Source organism: Rhinopithecus bieti, unplaced genomic scaffold (assembly GCF_001698545.2).
Source record: "Rhinopithecus bieti isolate Rb0 unplaced genomic scaffold, ASM169854v2 scaffold_14839, whole genome shotgun sequence".
In the NCBI taxonomy this organism is placed as follows: Eukaryota; Metazoa; Chordata; class Mammalia; order Primates; family Cercopithecidae; genus Rhinopithecus; species Rhinopithecus bieti.
The window spans coordinates 2126309-2143173 of record NW_016808133.1 but is presented as its reverse complement, the minus strand read 5'-3'; the positions used below and the strand labels follow the sequence as shown (position 1 = coordinate 2143173).

At 44.5% G+C, this 16865-nt stretch overlaps 1 protein-coding gene across 6 annotated transcripts in view; it reads left to right on the top strand.

Annotated features, from left to right (window-relative positions):
- Nucleotides 1–16053, top strand: part of URB2 (URB2 ribosome biogenesis homolog) — a 44304-nt gene extending 28251 nt beyond the window's left edge. For 4 of the 6 annotated variants that reach the window (XM_017885611.1, XM_017885609.1, XM_017885606.1 and 1 more), the window contains 2 exons: nt 281–420; nt 5071–6018. In XM_017885611.1, the coding sequence (XP_017741100.1) occupies nt 281–420; nt 5071–5268 (338 nt within the window). In that variant the 3' untranslated portion in view covers nt 5269–6018. Of the gene's footprint in view, nt 1–280; nt 421–5070; nt 6019–14861 lie in introns of those variants that run through there. The other 2 variants (XR_001887933.1, XM_017885610.1) reach the window with 2 other exon arrangements.
- Nucleotides 16054–16865: the final 812 nt, after the last annotated feature.

Genomic DNA, 16865 nt, shown 5'->3' with positions numbered 1-16865 from the left:
TAATCCTAGATTTCATCCTAAAATCTTGATTACTTTTCTGGTTAGACTCTTAAAACACCTGAGCACTCTTGAGTTTTAAGTGTCCTTCCCTTTGTTGTGTAGATAACTGTTTGGACATATCTGTTCTCCCTTATTCTGTCTGCAAAATAAGCCAATTAAAGAGTCTGGGAAAACATGTAACACCTGAGATAATTTTCACCTGTATTAAAAGTCTAACATAGAAGAGTTAAAATGTGCTGTTTTTGAACTAATTGGTTGGGAAACCCTTTGCTGTCTGTAGGAAGCGCAGATGACCTGCCCACGGTCCTAAAGTGTGCACGCCTGGTTGAAAGGATGTACAGCCACATCGCCGCACGAGCTGAGGAGTTCACTGTGTTTTCCCCATTTATGGTGGCCCAGTACGTGTTGGAGGTACAGAAGGTAAAATCGGGTTCAATGTCTTTCACCAAGTGCTGTGTTTATGGTCCTTAAGCCGGGTTTCTCAACCAAAACGGCAAGTGATGTTGTGGGTCTGACAGTTCTCTGTTGCTGTGTGCAAGTTTTAGACAGGGTTTTGCTCTCTCACTCAGGCTGGAGTGCATTAGTGTGGTGATAGCACACTATAGCCTTGAACTCCTGGGCTCAAATGATCCTCCTGCCTCAGCCTCCCAAGCAGCTAGGACTACAGGCATGTACTATTACACTCAGCTAATTTTTAAATTTTTGTAGAGATGGGGTCTCACTATGTTGTACAGGCTGGTCTCAAACTCCTGGCCTCAGGCCTTCCTTCCTCCTCAGCCTCCCCAGTCTCTGGAGTCCTGTGTATTTCAAGGTGTTTAGCAGCATTCCTACAGGGTTATTGTAAGGACCAAATGAAATGACATACAGAGGGCTCAGTGGTGCCTTGTACACAGAAAATGCTCAATTTTCTGTCTTGCTCTAGCACAAACCCTGGGGTCTATTTTGGTTGGTTTCTTGAGTAATATAAAAGGAGAGGAAATATTACTCAGGTCCAAGAACAGGAGCTCTCATAGGACCAGGATTAATGGAGACTAGAAAGAGGGATTCTAGACCTCAGGGTTCTGGGGTCCCCTCAGCTGCAAGAGTTCATGTATCTTTACTCTGGAGGTGTGTCGTTCATGTGACTCAGCTGCTCTCAGACACTCAAAGTAGATGACAAGGTGGAGATACAGGTGGTTACTCAGATAGATTGAGAAAAAAGATCTTTGTCCAAATTAATCTGACTTTTTGATTCAGTGTTCTAGATAACTCATTATCCAAGCAGTTATCTTCTGTTTTTTCTGAGATGGAGTTTTGCTCTTTCTCCCAGGCCGGAGTGCAGTGGCGTGATCTTGGCTCACTGCAACCTTCGCCTCCTTGGTTCAAGCAATTCTTCTGCCTCAGCCTCCTGAGTAGCTGGGATTATAGGTGCCCACCACCATGCCCGGCTCATTTTTGTATTTTCAGTAGAGACAGGGTCTTGCCATGTTGGCCAGGCTGGTCTCGAACTCCTGACCTCAGGTGATCCACCCGCCTTGGCCTCCCAAAGTGCCAAGATTACAGGTGTGAGCCACCACGCCCAGCCATTTAATAGTTATCTTACTTTGGAATGTCATTGTGCTATTTTCAAAATTCCATAGGATGCTCTGTGACCCATAGTAAGCTCACTACAGAACTTTATAAATCTAGGCTGTATAAATCTTGGTTTAAATTGACTGTCATAGGCTTGAGTAAAGTGCGGTGCATTTTTTTGTCTGTCTTCTTCTGTATGTATAGATATACATGTATATTGTGTTCAATCTCTCTGTAAAATATCCATTTCCCCTTTGTAGAACGATAGTAAAATCACGAGTAAGCTTGTTAGGGTAGAGGTGTCAGCATTTGTCTAGGGAGGCTGGGTTGAATGGACTTCCTTAGAAAACCTGGAGCTGCATCACTTTTCATCCCTGCTCCTGTTTTAGATATATCTAGAACTACTAAATAGTTTCTACCCCGCTGACCTTTCTCACCTTGGCAAGTGGGTGGGGACATGGGGGCAGCCTGGCCATGTGAGTGCACACACCTGGTAAGAGCTGCGGATCTTGAGAACACCCCTTCAAGTTGTCTTTTGACCAAGATGTGGGCTTATAGTTTGGTTTCCTTGCAGTTATTTGGCCTTTTTATGAAATCTTAATGTTTCCCAAGCACACCAGTCATTAACATGTAAGCTTTTGATGAAAGAAAAGCTGGCATTATTTTCTGTCTTACTGTATAATAAAATGAGACATAGTAATATCACTTCACTAAGGGCCAAGAAGAGAAGCAGTAATTTGAACCCTTAAGTCGCTAATTATCATTCTGAAATTTACTTTATGAAAAGTCTCTGGCTTCCTGGCCTCATTATTCATGTCTAATTTATGTTCATTAGTTATATTTTATTTTTAATCTTGAAAGCCAGAGGCCTTGGGAATTAGCTAGGGCCACAGCCTCCCAGAATCCACTGGCACCACAGTCTATGTTTTATCTTTCATTTGTTTTTAAATTTGGTAATGAAGAAAATATTCCATATGCATTAGCGGCTTCTACTGAGAGAGCCATAAATCTTTCTAGATCAGTGTGTTTTAAGTTTAATTAAATGCCAGATCTAATGCTAAATAGGTCTCCTTTGCATTTTCCTTGTACTTCTGCAGAGTTGAGTATTGCTGGTGGGACCTGTCAGTAGTCAGGGAAGACGACCTGGTGAGATATGTCAGTCAGGAGCCTAAGGGGCAGCTCCAGAGGCCTGCTTGTCTTCTTTCCTCCAAGCAGTAATGAGTCCCCGTGGAAACATACAGGGAAATTATGGTTACTTTCATCTTCTTTTTTACCGGTAGACCAAATTTACAATGTCCCTCTGCAGACGCTCCTTGAGTTAGGATGGGGCTGTGTCCCGATAAAGCCATAGTATGTTCAAAATATCCTAAGTTGAAATGCATTCAATACTTGATAAACCCATCGTAAAAGTGAAAAAATCGTAAGTTGAACCATCGTTAAGTGCAGATGCTCCTCGACTTAATGATGCAGTTATATCTGGATAAATCCATTGTTAATTCAAAAAATGTTAAGTCAAAAAATGTTAAGTTGAACCGTCTTTTAAGTGAGGAACCATCTGTATGTTGATAGCTTAGAATGAATAGTTTGTGCTGCTCATCTTATCTGAGGTTTTTAAAAGCTACTTAGCGATGTTTTCATTTGTTGGCCAGTGATCTTAGTCTTGTAGAAATTGATTTTTTTCTTGTTTTATAAATAAGTTGTCCGAAACCTAAAGATTTAAAATGGTTGTGTTGTCTAAAACCTACTGGCCTTCCTAGCTCTTTGCTAGAGGCTGTCTGGCTGCATTTTCACTACTGAGAAACTATGCGAATAGTTCAGAGCATGGGCTCTGGGCTCAGACTGCCTAGGTTCAAGTTTCAGTGCTGCTAGTTATTAGCTGTGTGACTTTGGGGAGGTCACTGAACCTCATTTTTTGCCTTTGGAAGTGGAATTATTTATTTAGTAAGTGATAAATGAATGAACGAGTATGAACAAGTAGTCCACTTACAAAGCTCTCACCCTGCCAGTATGATCAAGGACTTTGTTTGTGGTTTTGTCTATTTTTTGTTTTGTTTTGTTTTTTTCTTTCCCTCCCAATTACCTTGCTGTAAAATTCACAGACATGCCATTCTATCTTTCCTTGAGTGTTCCTATCATCTATAAAATGGTAAAATTCAAGATGATCACTTGTCAGAAATTTCTGAACTATCACATGAAAAGGATCATAACTTTGAAGAATAGCATCATCTTAGAGACAGAAACAAATTACCTCTTTAGGAATGTACTTCTTCTCAATGGTTGCCTTTGTGAACAGTTCTTCTGGTTAATAAAATATATCCTCATTAGAAGCTGTGTTTGCAGAGACACATTAACTCTTTCAGGTTATCAGGGTAGCAATAAATGATCAGCCAAATTCCAGGCCTGTCTGCTGGTACTTTACCACTGTTTTGTTTTTTTTCTACTTTTTAAAAGTAATGGTAAATACATCTAGTATAAGGTGAATTTTACCAGCTTAACTGTTTTCTGTGTGCACTTCAGTAGTATTACATACTTTCTTACATTGTGCAGCCATCACTACCATCTGTTCCCAGAACTCTTCATTACTACTGCTTTTTAGTTTCAGTTACTAGGGTTTCAAACTCTGTTCAGCCCTCATTTAGTTGAAACCTGAATGGATGTGGTAAGTGTGAAGAGAACCTGCTCCCCCAGCCTTTTAGGTTGGTTTGATATTAGTCTGAGTCTCTTCTCTGGAAGTTTGGGTGAAGCATCAGATATAGCCAGGTTGGAGCTGGCTGCCACGCCCACTCCTGTGCTCCAGATTTTAGTTAACTGTGAACTTCAGGGGAGAAGTGCATCTTTAGGCATGAGGACCAGTTCAGCCATTCCAGGGCTGTTAGGAATTAAGTGCATATTGTGCTGTTCTTGACACAAATAAAAAAAGAATCTATTAAGTGGCAATCATGAATCACTTCTGCTCTTGGGTGATATAATGTGATCTAATTACTCGTGTAGGCTTATCAGTGGTCTGTTTTGGTCATGTCAGAGCCTGCCTGCTGCCTTGCTCTGGAGTGAGATGGGGTCACAGTGTTACAGTGAACGTAGTTGTCATTGTCCCACAGGGTTGGCAAAGCTTCCAAGGTGATTGATGGCGTAGAAGAATTTGACACAATGGGCAGGCAGCTTACCTTCTTATAAGGTTTTTAAATTTAAAGACTCCAGTTTTTTAAAATGCCCCTGGTAAACATGTAAGCATCATTTACTGAACAGGAAAGCTACCCTTGTGCTTTCATGGAGTTTCATTCCAGGTTTGAGTTTGCTTGAGTTAGCTTTTATTTCCCCAAAATACAAAACTTTAAAATAGGAGGATTTAAATATTTGACTTAGCAACAAAATTATATTTTGAAAGTGAATGTCAATCTTTTCTCAGTTTGGAGATCAGTTTGAAATCACTTCTCAGTCCTTCCCAAGATACTGTCGGCAGGTGGTGCGGCTTGATCTCTGCCCCCAATTGTTCTCACAAAGGTTTGCCTTTTTCCCCAGGTGACCTTATATCCAGCTGTGAAAAGTCTGCTGCAGGAGGGCATTTACCTCATCCTGGACCTCTGCATCGAGCCTGACATCCAGTTCCTGCGGGCCTCGCTGCAGCCGGGAATGAGAGATGTCTTTAAGGAGCTCTATCATGACTATCTCACGTACCACAAGGCCAAACATGAAGGAGAGAAAAGATATACGGCCTGAGGCCATGGGACAGAAGTGCTGCCAGGGACATTGTCCAGAGGCTTTGGCTGCATGGTCTGAAAGAGCTGGAGAATGAAAGACTTAAGATGTTCTAATTCGTAATATTGGTATACATAGAAAATCCTTTGGGTTTTATGTAGTATATTTTGATGTATTTTACATCGTGTTTTTCTTACTATTTTTTAATACATAGTTTTATGCAGTAAGTATTGCAATAGAATCCTGAAAATTGACCCTGGGATGAGATTAATTCAGTAGAAAAATTGCGGACTCTCAGAACCTTTCCGTGTTTGGTTCTCGTCTTGGTTCAGTGGCTTGGTGTTCCCTCATCCACACTAGAAACTGCGTAAAAGTTGGCTTTTTACTTCAGGTACATGGGTATATAATTCAGCCCTGTTTAACTATTGCCTTTCAAATTCTTCAAGTAACATGGGAAGTATTCTTGAAATGTCACTTTTTCTGCCTTCCCTCTAAGTATGCTCTCTGAAGAAGTCAGGGAAAGTTAGAGTCTGTGGCCCGCGGTGTGTGCTCTGGGCAGGGATAGCGGGCACCTCAGGCAGGTGGGTGATCTTTAGCACAGGTGCCAGGGTTCCTGCCTGCTCCTCCTGCATTAGCTCTGTGAAGTTCATTTAGGAATTTTTTTCCTATTCAGTTTAATAAATAATCCTCATTGTTTTGCTTATTACCTAAGCAATATATTTTATTATAGCAACCTCAGAAAAGAAAATAAAAGATAATTTAAAAAACTCATTCATAGTCTCAGTTACCCAGATAAGCCTCTGTTGTCACCTTGGAGTATCTAGTTTTAGTCCCTTTACTATGTGTATGTATATAGATGGGCATATCAATATATATAGTAGGTAAATTGGATCATAAATGCATTTTTTTAAGTTACCTTTTTTCCTGTGTAATATTTAAGTAACTTTGGGTCAGAGAAAACATTCAACGTCTATTTTTTATTGGCTGCATAGTAGTCCATTGAGTAGATACTGTTGTTTTATTTAATAAGTACCCCATGGTTAGCCATAGCTATCTTTCCAAATTCCCTTTTATAGATGGTGCTTGCAGCTGAACTATTTTCAGAAGATGAATTCTCATGAGTTGTATTATTTGTCAGAAAGCCACATCGTTTTTAAAGGATTTATATAAATATTGCCAAATTGCCCTTAGAATATGTACTTATTTATTTTCCTATTAGTGAGTCAACTTTAATATTACTGATTTTTGTTTGTTTCTTTGTGCTTCCTTGATAGGCGAGAGATGTTATTCTGTTTTGAATTTCTTTAATTACTAAGAGATTATACGTTTTCTATTTACCATTTTATTTCTTATGTAAATTATGTTTATATAATTATCTTCTGTAGTAGCACATTTCTCAATTGGGATATTTACTGTTTTTCTTATTCACTATCTTTGTGGGATTCATGTTGGAATTCCCTTTTTAATTAGTCCAAAATGCAGACTTTTAAAGTTATTCGAAGGATCATCCTTAAGCAAAGACTTCTTTTTTTTACACTACAGTTTCAAGCAGATGTGATTGGAGCAGACAATATAAAATGAATGTCTTTGATACCTAAGAGAAATCGCCCGTGTTTTATGCCCCACGTTTGATTTTATTTCCTGTGCTGTCTTGTGGGGTCTGAGGGACAGTCCTGCCTTACGCACCGTGCAAGTCATCCGTTCCCTTCCTTTTCTCATCTAGACTGTGTGTGCGGACAGGTTTTCGAAGCTCTGGCCACCAGAAGTGGCTTGGGCTGGTCTGGCAGCCTTTCACTTAATGCTTTGTGTTGACAGAGTTTTGTTTCTGTGGTAAACTCCCTGCAGGAGCCTGGAAGAGAGTCTGGTGGCGCCATTTCTTGTTCACAGTTGGAGATGGGTGTTGGTGTGAGCGGCGACCTTTCAAGGACACGAGCTGTAAACCAGCGGGAGCTAAAATCACGGTCTTAGGTTTGCCCCTGGTTCAAGTGCCCAGACCGGAAACTCACTGTCTCTGAGGCCTTCATGGAGCCGTGGCTAGTTTTTCCTGTTGCTGGAAATTCCTCCCCTGCCTTGGGAATGCTGGGGGAGCTGGCGAATATGGAGCAGTTCGTCAGGCGACCTGGCGGTGGCACTGCAGGGCCTTTAGAAGGGAGTTGGCAGCGGCTACCAGGCAGTCAGCCTTGAGGGAAGGGGAGGAAGAAGAGAAGGCTGGGTCTCCACCTCCTCCCTGCACAGCTCTGAAGGGCTCTCTGCTGTGTTCCCGTTTCAGGGGAAGTGGTCACAGGTTCTCACAGTCATTTCTATTTGAACTCCATATGCTCCTCAGCAAAGAATTTGTTTTAACTCCATTTTGCTGATTCATAGGGTAGAAGAAACATTTTTCCGGCTGGCGAATATGGAGGCTCTGTTGTTCATTTTTATCCTGTTGGAATAGATCTCACAGGCAAAGAGAGTTGGCCCAGCCAGCTCTCCACATGGCAGAGTCAGGGACTCAGCTTGCGGGACGGCAAAATGTTGAGCTTCAGAGACTGTCCCCACCAGACCTGCTGTGGCTCTAGACCCCTCATCACCTGACAGATGTGCGTGAATCACCTGTCTGTACCTGGCATGGAGACATGGCCCTGGTCCTCAGGGAGCTTTCTAGCAGGGGACATTGACAATGAGCCAGGAAACAAATAGGCCACGGGGTGGTGGCGGAGTTGGCAGCAAAGCAGACAAGTTTAGTGGCTGGAGAAAGGGGTGACATTTGAACTGAGACCTGCCTGGGTGGTGAGAGGCGCCCCTGGTAGGGCCTGGGGTGCTGCTCCTTAATGCCTGCACTGAATCCATGTGGCACCCTGGTTTTGGCTGAGAGCGGACACCTGAAGGGAGGGGTGGGCGTAAGGGGAGTTGGGCAAGAGAAGGCCCAGCGGGGTGACTCTGCCTGGGGTGTTGCCTTGGGCGGTCCTGGACAGTAGTACATCGGGGACCCCCAGTGGCACAGACAACACACAGCCCCGTTCTCAACCTTGCCCTTGACCGCTGCTTGTGCACCACAGTGGGTGGGTCTCCTTCACAGCCTGTCTTCTGCAGCTTCCTGGACTCGGCCTCCTACGGTAGCTGTGGAAACTGCCCGTTGTTCAGGAGTGATGTGAAGTCTCCAGAAAAAAAGCAAGGAGGGGGTGTGTACTTGAAGGGATTTGGGTGCTGTTTTTTTTTTTTTTCTTGGTTTCTCTTTTTCATTTTTCTTTGGAGACAGGATCTCACTCTGTTGCCTAGGCTGGAGTGCAGTGGTGCAGTCCTAGCTCACTGCACCCTCCAACTCCTGGGCTCAAGCGATCCTCTTGCCTCCAGCTTTCCGAGTAGTTGGGACTACAGGTGCACGCCACCACAACCAGCAAATTTTTCAGTTTTTAGTAGAGATAGTCTCACTATGCTGCCCAGGCTGGTCTGGGACTCCTCGCCTCAAGCAGTCCTCCCTTCCTTGGCCTCCCAAAGTGCTGGGATTACAGGCGTTAGCCCCTGCACCCGGCCCTGGTTTCTCATAACTCATAGAGGTTACTTTGATTTATTGCCAGCGTGCCAGGCTATAGCCTGAATTCTTTTGTCTAATAAGCTCACACATTTCTGCTTTATGTCTCATAAAAGCCACTGTAGAGGCGGCAGCGGTGTCATTTTTGATTCCTCATTCCTTTGTGTAACTTCTGAACACTGCTTTTTTTTTTTCATTTTACTTTGTTGTTTACCTTTTCCAGCTCTTCCAGCAGACAAGTTCAGTGGCTGGAGGGAGAGGTGATATTCGCCCTTTCCCCCCAGCCTGTATGTCTCTCGTGTCTCTCTAATGGATGTTACTTCTGTTGCCCTGTGCCCTCTTGTCCCCATGTCCTTCCAACACCATTCTGCCATCCCCACTCACTGACTTCTCTGCCCTCCCTCCCCGGTGTGTCTGGGCCACCTCTCCTAATCACTCCTGCTTGCTGGTGACCTCTCTTCTTTCCCAGTCTTCCCTCTTGTTTCCTGCTGATATTTTTTGTAGCCTCACGTCCACAATGGGGACCCTTCTGAAACGTCCTGACCCGGCGTTCCCAGGACTGCCACTCCTGCCCATCTGCCATTGCTGATGTGAGAAGTCATACTTGAGCCTCCCTGTTGGACTCTTCCTGGCTTCCCTTGCTCCTTTTTTTAAGAGGCTTAAGTACTGTGGTGTGATCCTAGCTCACTGCAGCCTCCGGCTCCTGGGCTGAAGTGCTCCTCCCATGTCAGCCTCCCAAGTAGCTAGGACTACAGGTGCATGCCACTACGCCTGGCTAATGTTTTTTAAGTAGAGATGGGATCTCGCTATGTTGCCCAGGCTGGAATTAAACTCCTGGGCTCAGGTGATCCTCTTGCCTTGGCCTCCCAAAGTGCTGGGATTACAGGTGTGAGCCACCATGCCTGACCCAATGAGCCTGTTTGTAATGTCCTTTCTCTGGCCTGCCCTGTTGTCCCTCTACCCAGCTTGGTCCCCATTGCCACCATGACCACTGTGCCTCACTGGCATCCCTAGGTCTGGCACCTCCTTCCTCGGCTTTGGAGTCCCCTGATTGTTCTGCCCTCCCCTCAACTCTAGAGCCAGCTCTGTTGTGGGAGAAAGGAATGGAGTCATGGGGATTGATTCTTTACAAAATCCTGTTCCCTCTCTCCTGCTGGGTCCATCTATTGGAAGGAAGATGTCTTTTTTCATCAGAGGAAGAAACATCCATGAAGCTGCATAGCTTTGGGATGTTATGAGCTTGTGGAGACTGGATTGTTATAATGGTTTTAATGTGAAGTTCTGGTTGATGGTAGAACATAAATGTTATGGACGAGGGGAAGGAATTGTGAAATGCTCCACAATGAACACAACTAGTAGTGAGAGTGGCTTTTCATTACAAAGGAGGATTGAGGGGATGTAACTCAGTAGAAATGGCACAGACCAGGCTCAACGGAGGTGAAAGTGTGTTGGGGCCTGGGGCAAGAAACACACTCAGAAAATGAGGCCATGGGAAATTCCAGCAGTAGTGCCTGGCCGGATGCCAAGGTGGTGATAAAGAAGCACCCACAGAAAGCACAAATCAGTGCACTGCCAGCCCTGCGTCTTCCTGTACCTTAATGTCATGCTGGAGGGCATGGCCAAGTGTTTCCCAACTGTGGCCATTTCAAAGACTGAGAATGGCTGTTCTTGTGGGGACAAATGTGGGTGCCGGTGACAGTGTCTGGTATTCTCTGACTTGGCATGCAGCCTACACTGGTATTTTCTCTAAGCCCTCTTTGAGCTTTATAACAGATTAAATCAGGCACACAATCTCTTCCCATCTAACCATAGCCCTCTGTCTCTCAAGTCTCTGCTATCACTTTCCCTGCTGCTGTTTACAGACACACACAGAATACTCTTAATTTATCTTAAATATCGATCCTATTATCCTCCCACATGTCCATCAGCCTTTTCTCTTGACTACCCAACAATGATAAGGAGTCTACCTTTGTTCCTTGGTTATCCTTGCCATTGAAACTGCCCTCTGAAAGATGACTGGGTCAGCTTTAGCCACCTGGCTTCACGAATGTGTGGTAAGTCCTTGACCATCGCTGGACACCCTTGGCTGGTCGGACCCCCTGCTGGCTCTCTGCATCCTCTAGGGCCTCGACTATCTCTAATGCTCTTGCTTACCTTTTTCTCTCCCTTCGCCTAAAATACTGGTGTCTTCAAGGATTAGTCCTTGACAATTCTTTCTAGACTTTCTAACTTTCCTGACCTTCCACTCCCCGGCGTCACCATTGCCTCCGGGCAAGTCCTTCTCAAACTTGCCAATTTCTGGTCATTGAATTGAGTTGAAAATCTGGAGGACATAACCGATTCCTCACTCTCCTTCAGTCCCAGCTCTCTCTAGCGTCTTCCCTCTTTTCTCTTACTGCCTGCGGTCACTCATCCTAGAGATTGTTTCTAAATAGTCCTAGTGGTTGTACCTCCATCTTCCTTCAAAACCTCCAGGAGTCTCCTTTCAAAAAACACATTTCTTTTTTTTTTTTTTTTTTTTTGAGACAGGGTCTTGCTCTGTTGCCCAGGATGAGGTACAGTGGTGTGATCTTGGCTCACTGCAGCCTTTGCCTCCCAGGTTCAAACGATTGTCCCACCTCAACCTCCTGAGTAGCTGGAACTACAGGTGCGTGTCACCACACTCGGCTAATTTTTATATTTTTTTTTGTTAGAGACGGGGTTTCACCATGTTGGCCAGGCTGATCTTGAACTCGTGGCCTCAAGTGATCCACCATCCTTGGACTCTCAAAGTGTTAGGATTATAGGCGTGAGCCACTGTGCCCGGTCTTATCATGACTTTTGGAAACTCCATCTAAAATCCCACCCACCTACCTTGACCATCCTGTCCCCTTTTCCCTGCTTCATTACTTTTTCCTCAGTATGTATTGCTCTCCAATTTACTAGGTGTTTTGCCTATTCATGTTGTCTGGTGTCCTTTTTCCTAGTAGAAGTTAAACTCCACATATGCAGGGATCCTGTTTGTGCTACTCACAGTTATGAGTATGGACTGGGAATGGGCACCTGGCACATATTAGGTGCTCAATTAATACTTGTTGGATGAAGAATGCCCTGGGAATACTGGACTTCCAGCAGAGTAGAGCAATTTGAAAACTGCGCTCCACCCACTTGCCTCCATAAATGTCAATGAATGCGTCTTTGTAGAATAAATATTGGAAAAACAAGTGACTGTGAATTAAATTTTCCATGCACTGTGTGGCTGCATGGCCTGACTGTACGGAGGCTGCAGTTTACCACAGCAAAGTGTTGCTGATGCTCCCTATTACAATGTGTCATTGTTTCACTAAACACCTATAGCTTACGTTTTCAGAAAATCTGGAAATGTGACATTAGCTTCCTGATTGTGTCAATTTCCAGATGCATTCATCCCTAATCCAGCAAATGTCAGGAGGGCTGCTTTATGCCCCAGGGGCTGCGGTTTTCAGCGACCTGTTTGCCCCGTGCCTAGTTTTGATCGTCATTGGGATTGGAGATACAGGCAGAAGACAGCTCTGCCAGATTCGACTTTCTGATGAGGCTCCTGTGACAGGTACTGCTGCTGGCACTGGCTTGTGGTGCTGGAAATGCAGGGTCTGGTGGCTCCCTTTGCAATGGGAAGTTTCAGAGGAGCTGGGCTGGTGAAAAGCAGCTGTTCATCCACAGCACGTCTGCATGGAGCAAGGGCACTGGGGAGACTTAAATGTCCACTTCTGGGATTCTCTGGTTGGCATTTGGACGCCAGTTTTGATTGACAGGTTGTCAAAATGATAGCATGAATGTCCAAGGCTGGTGCCTTACGTGTGCATGCAGCAGTTGCTAATGGTTTCCTCCAGCTTCTTGAACGCATATTCATCACAGATGGGGCATCAGTCTGGGGGGATTCTTCTTCCCTCCTTAGAAGACAATGGGGAGAAATGCCAAGATTCCTTTCAAGGTCTCCAAAAGGGCAAACGTTTCTGTCTTTGGAATACTCACTTTGGAATGCTTTATGGAAAACTGTCCAAATCCCAGGTGGTATTTTCTTTTGCTGTGTGGTGGGAGCAGGTGCAGTGATTCAGATGGCTGCATGCATTGGACAGACACCTGCAGCAGGGCAGGCAGAGCTGTGAACTGGGGAAATAAATAGCTGTTCTTGCCTGTGGGCTTCTGGAGTTCGCAAGGTTTTGTAATTAACCTTTTGTTTATCTTTTGGAGCAATTTTGTTGCTTCTTGCTAAGATGCAAAGGACTTTTTGTGAAAAGACTGTAGAAGCAGAGGTTAGGAGATGGCTGCTTAAAACCCAGAGAGTGGTGGGGGCAAAATACCCTCTCTCATCTCAGAATCCGTTTTAAATCTTCATCTAGTTCTTCAGTAATCTGACGGCTGCCTCACTCTGGCTAGGCTTGGTCTTCTGGTGAGTGTTTGAAGGCTGCTGTCTGCTGTGTTGAGCTCCCTTCTCCATGCTTAATTCTTGAGCAATCTCAGAATCAGAGACCTGGGGTGTGTCCAGGAATAAGAAAAAGCTAACATGCTTCTACTCAGGAACTGTAACTTCTACCTTTCTCCTCAAGGCTGAGGTTTTAAAACTGGCCTTCAGAGGAGCCACAAACCCACTGAGACCCCATGTCAGTTTCTGCTTGTATGTGCACTTTTCTGGGTGGGCCCCTGGCTTCCATTGATTCTACCTTAGTGCAGGCTTCCAGAAAACAAAGTAAGATACGGAGGACATAGGTGCTATTACTTTATTATGGAGTTCAATCTCAGAGAGCAGGAGCGAGGGGCGTGGGGCACCAAGCATAGAAAGAGTTAATAGGAGGGCATGTTCTACCCCTGCCCTGTGGGCTGCATCTGCATTGTCTGGGTGCCTGGTCGGGGAGTGGGGAGGAGGCCTCTGTCAATAGAAGAACGGGGCAAGAGGTTTGGTGCAATCAGGTTGTGTCTGTAGGAGGTCAAAATCCACACAGCTGGAACAAGAGACAGGTGAGGTCCAGAGGCTCTGCAGTGGAGCAAAGAGGTATCTGATGCAGATTCTCTACCTGCTTAACTTCAAGTCTGCTTCATACAGTTGTATGGTTTGTGCACTGCCCAAAGGTTCCTGGCTGAGGGAACAAGTTGGGACCAGAATCTGACCTGAGCTCTCTTTACAGAGGCTTGTACCTTTGTCCACCCAGAGCAGGTGCCTTTTCCAGATTAGCTCAGGGGGAGCTCTCTTCAGCTGGTTTTCCAAAGTGACCAGTCAAGGGTAGGTTGCCCTCTATATTAGTCCATTTCCATGCTGCTGATAAAGACATACCCAAGACTGGGCAATTTATAAAGAAAAAGAAGTTTAATGGACTGACAGTTCCATGTGGCTGGGGAGGCCTCACAATCATGGCAAAAGGCAAAAGGCACGTCTTACATGGTGGCAGACAAGAGAGAAAATGAATACCAAGCAAAAGCGTGTTCCCCTTATAAACCATCAGATCTCGTGAGACTTACTCACTACCACAAGAACAGTATGGGGAAAACCGCCTCCATGATTCAGTTATCTCCCACTGGCTCCATCCCACAACACGTGAAAATTATGGGAGCTACAATTCAAGATGAGATTTGGGTAGGGACACAGTCAAATCATATCACCCCCTCCAGCCTCTTTTTTCCTTAGCTCCCTTCACATTCTAGTTTCTACCCGTGCCACCAGGCCCTGTGGCACAGACCAGGCATCTTGGACGATACCCCAGACCCTCCTCATAAGCAGAATCACTGTTCATAGGTGCTCCTTTTTCCACCTGCCCTGTACTCCCGTCTAGATTCCGATTTCTTGTGGTGAGTTGGTGTTGCCTTGGATTTCTTGTACCTGCTCAGATCTGTGGATTTGGCCCTAGGCCCTTTTTCTTTCTTCCTGTTGGCCTCCTCAGCTCTCTCCCTCCTTTCTGCCAGGTGCTCCCTGCAGTCCTCAGCATCAGGGCTACCTCTATTGACAGGGGATCCTTGGGCATTGAGGCCGTAGGTTTTCTTTGATGAATAAATATGTATGGCTTATAAAACATATGTGTTTCTAAACGTGTGCAATTATATGTATGTTTATACAGTCATTCATGCTTTCATCACATTTATTTTTTTACAGAAACCACTTCGTAACTGTGAGACTCTGGATAAATCATATGGTTTCCTGAGTGTCATTTTCTTCTCTGTGAAATGGAGGTAATAACGATTGGCTCCAGTGTGGTCCTGCACCTTGAACAAGATAGTGGATTTTAAAGCGCTTCATCAGATGCCAGCCCAGAAGGTGACCAGTGGGTATGAATGTCCCCCCTGACGCCATCCCCACACCTGGTTCCCAGTGGGGAGTGTGATGAAGTGGCTGCTACCCAGGAGCTCATGGCGTTTCTGCCCAGTTCCAGTGCACACGAGCTCCCTGGGGATGGCACCTCTCACTCTGCCATGGAGTGGTGAGAAGTCAGTATTCTGGAATTGTTTTATCTCAGCACTACATACTATCTTCAGCATCTGTGTTTCATTTTTCTTCTGGAACATGCCTCCCAGAGTTGTTGAAAGAATTAAGCTAGGTGCTGTATGAAGAGAACTTAGAACAGTGTGTGGCACATAAACAATAAGGGTTCAGTAAATAGTGGCTCTCGTCATCCTTGTCATCCTATAGCCAATGAGAGAAGTGAGTTGAAATAAAACCTGGCTTAAGAGCCAGTTGTATTTGAAATTATTTGTGTTGGCCCGTTGCCTGTGGGCGGCTGGAGAAAACCATCGGTTCTGGTTCCTGGAAACAGACCAAGCCAGTGCAAAGGTTTCTTGATGTAAGAACACAGTGAATCTCGTCTCGCAAGTAGGCAGATGCCCTGGACTACCGTCATGCTATGTGGCCTTGTCATCTGGGGTCTTGAATTAGGGTTTTCTTCTCTCTGGGTTCACCTCGCACTGCTGCTTGGTCTTTAGAATAAAGATTGAAGTTATCAAGACCTAGAAAAGTGACTTTTCTGAACTTGAAATATTTCTTTTGAATGCTCAGGAGGCAGTATACTTTTGTTATTCAGAACACGAATTCCAAGTTAGATATACTCAATTTGAATCTCACCTGTCATTGATAAAATTATCTGTGTAACTTTGTGAAAACCACCTAACTTCTCTGTACCTTAGTTTCATTGTCAGGAAAAACTGGGATAATAATTATAACCACCTTGTATTGTTGTTTCAAGGATTAAATATGAAATGCACCAAAATCCTTTAGTACAGTCCTAGGTAGAGAATAAGTGCTACCACAGCTAATATCATACTGAATGGGCAAAAACTGGAACAATTCCCTTTGAAAACGGTTTGCACAAGAACAGGGATGCCTCTCTCACACTCCTATTCAACATAGTGTTGGAAGTTCTGGCGGCTAGGGCAATCAGGCATTGATGAAAGAAATCAAAGGGGTTCCAGTTAGGAAAGAAGAAGTCCAATTGTCCCCCCTTTTGTTTTTTTGCAGATGACATGCTGTAATTTAGAAAACCCCATCGGTCTCAGGCCCAAATCTCCTTTAAAGCTGATACGCAACTTCAGCAAAGTCTCAGGGATACAAAATTATGTGCAAAAATAACAAGCATTTTCTTATAAACCAGTAACAGACAGAGAGAGCCAAATATCGGAATGAACTTCCATTCACAATTCTTCAAAGCGGAATACAACCTAGGAATCCAATTACAAGAAAGCCTCTCAAAAACGACAACACTGCTTCAGTGAATCAAAGAGGACACAAACAAATGGAAGAACATACCATGCTCATGGATAGGAAGAATCCATATCGTGAAAACTGGCCATTACCTGCCCCAAGGTTATTTATAGGATTCAATGCCACCCCAATCACGCTTACCAATGAGTTTCTTCACAGAATTGGGAAAAAACTGCTTTAAAGCTTCATATGGAACCAAAAAAGAGCCCGCATTGCCCAAGACAATCCTAAGTCAAAAGGACAAGCTGGAGGCCTCATGCTACCTGGACTTCAACTTACTACAAGGCTACAGTAACCAAAACAGCATGGTACTGGTACCAAAAACAGAGATATAGACCAATGGACAGAACAGAGTCCTCAGAAATAATCCCACACATCTACAGCCATCTGATCTTTGACAAATTC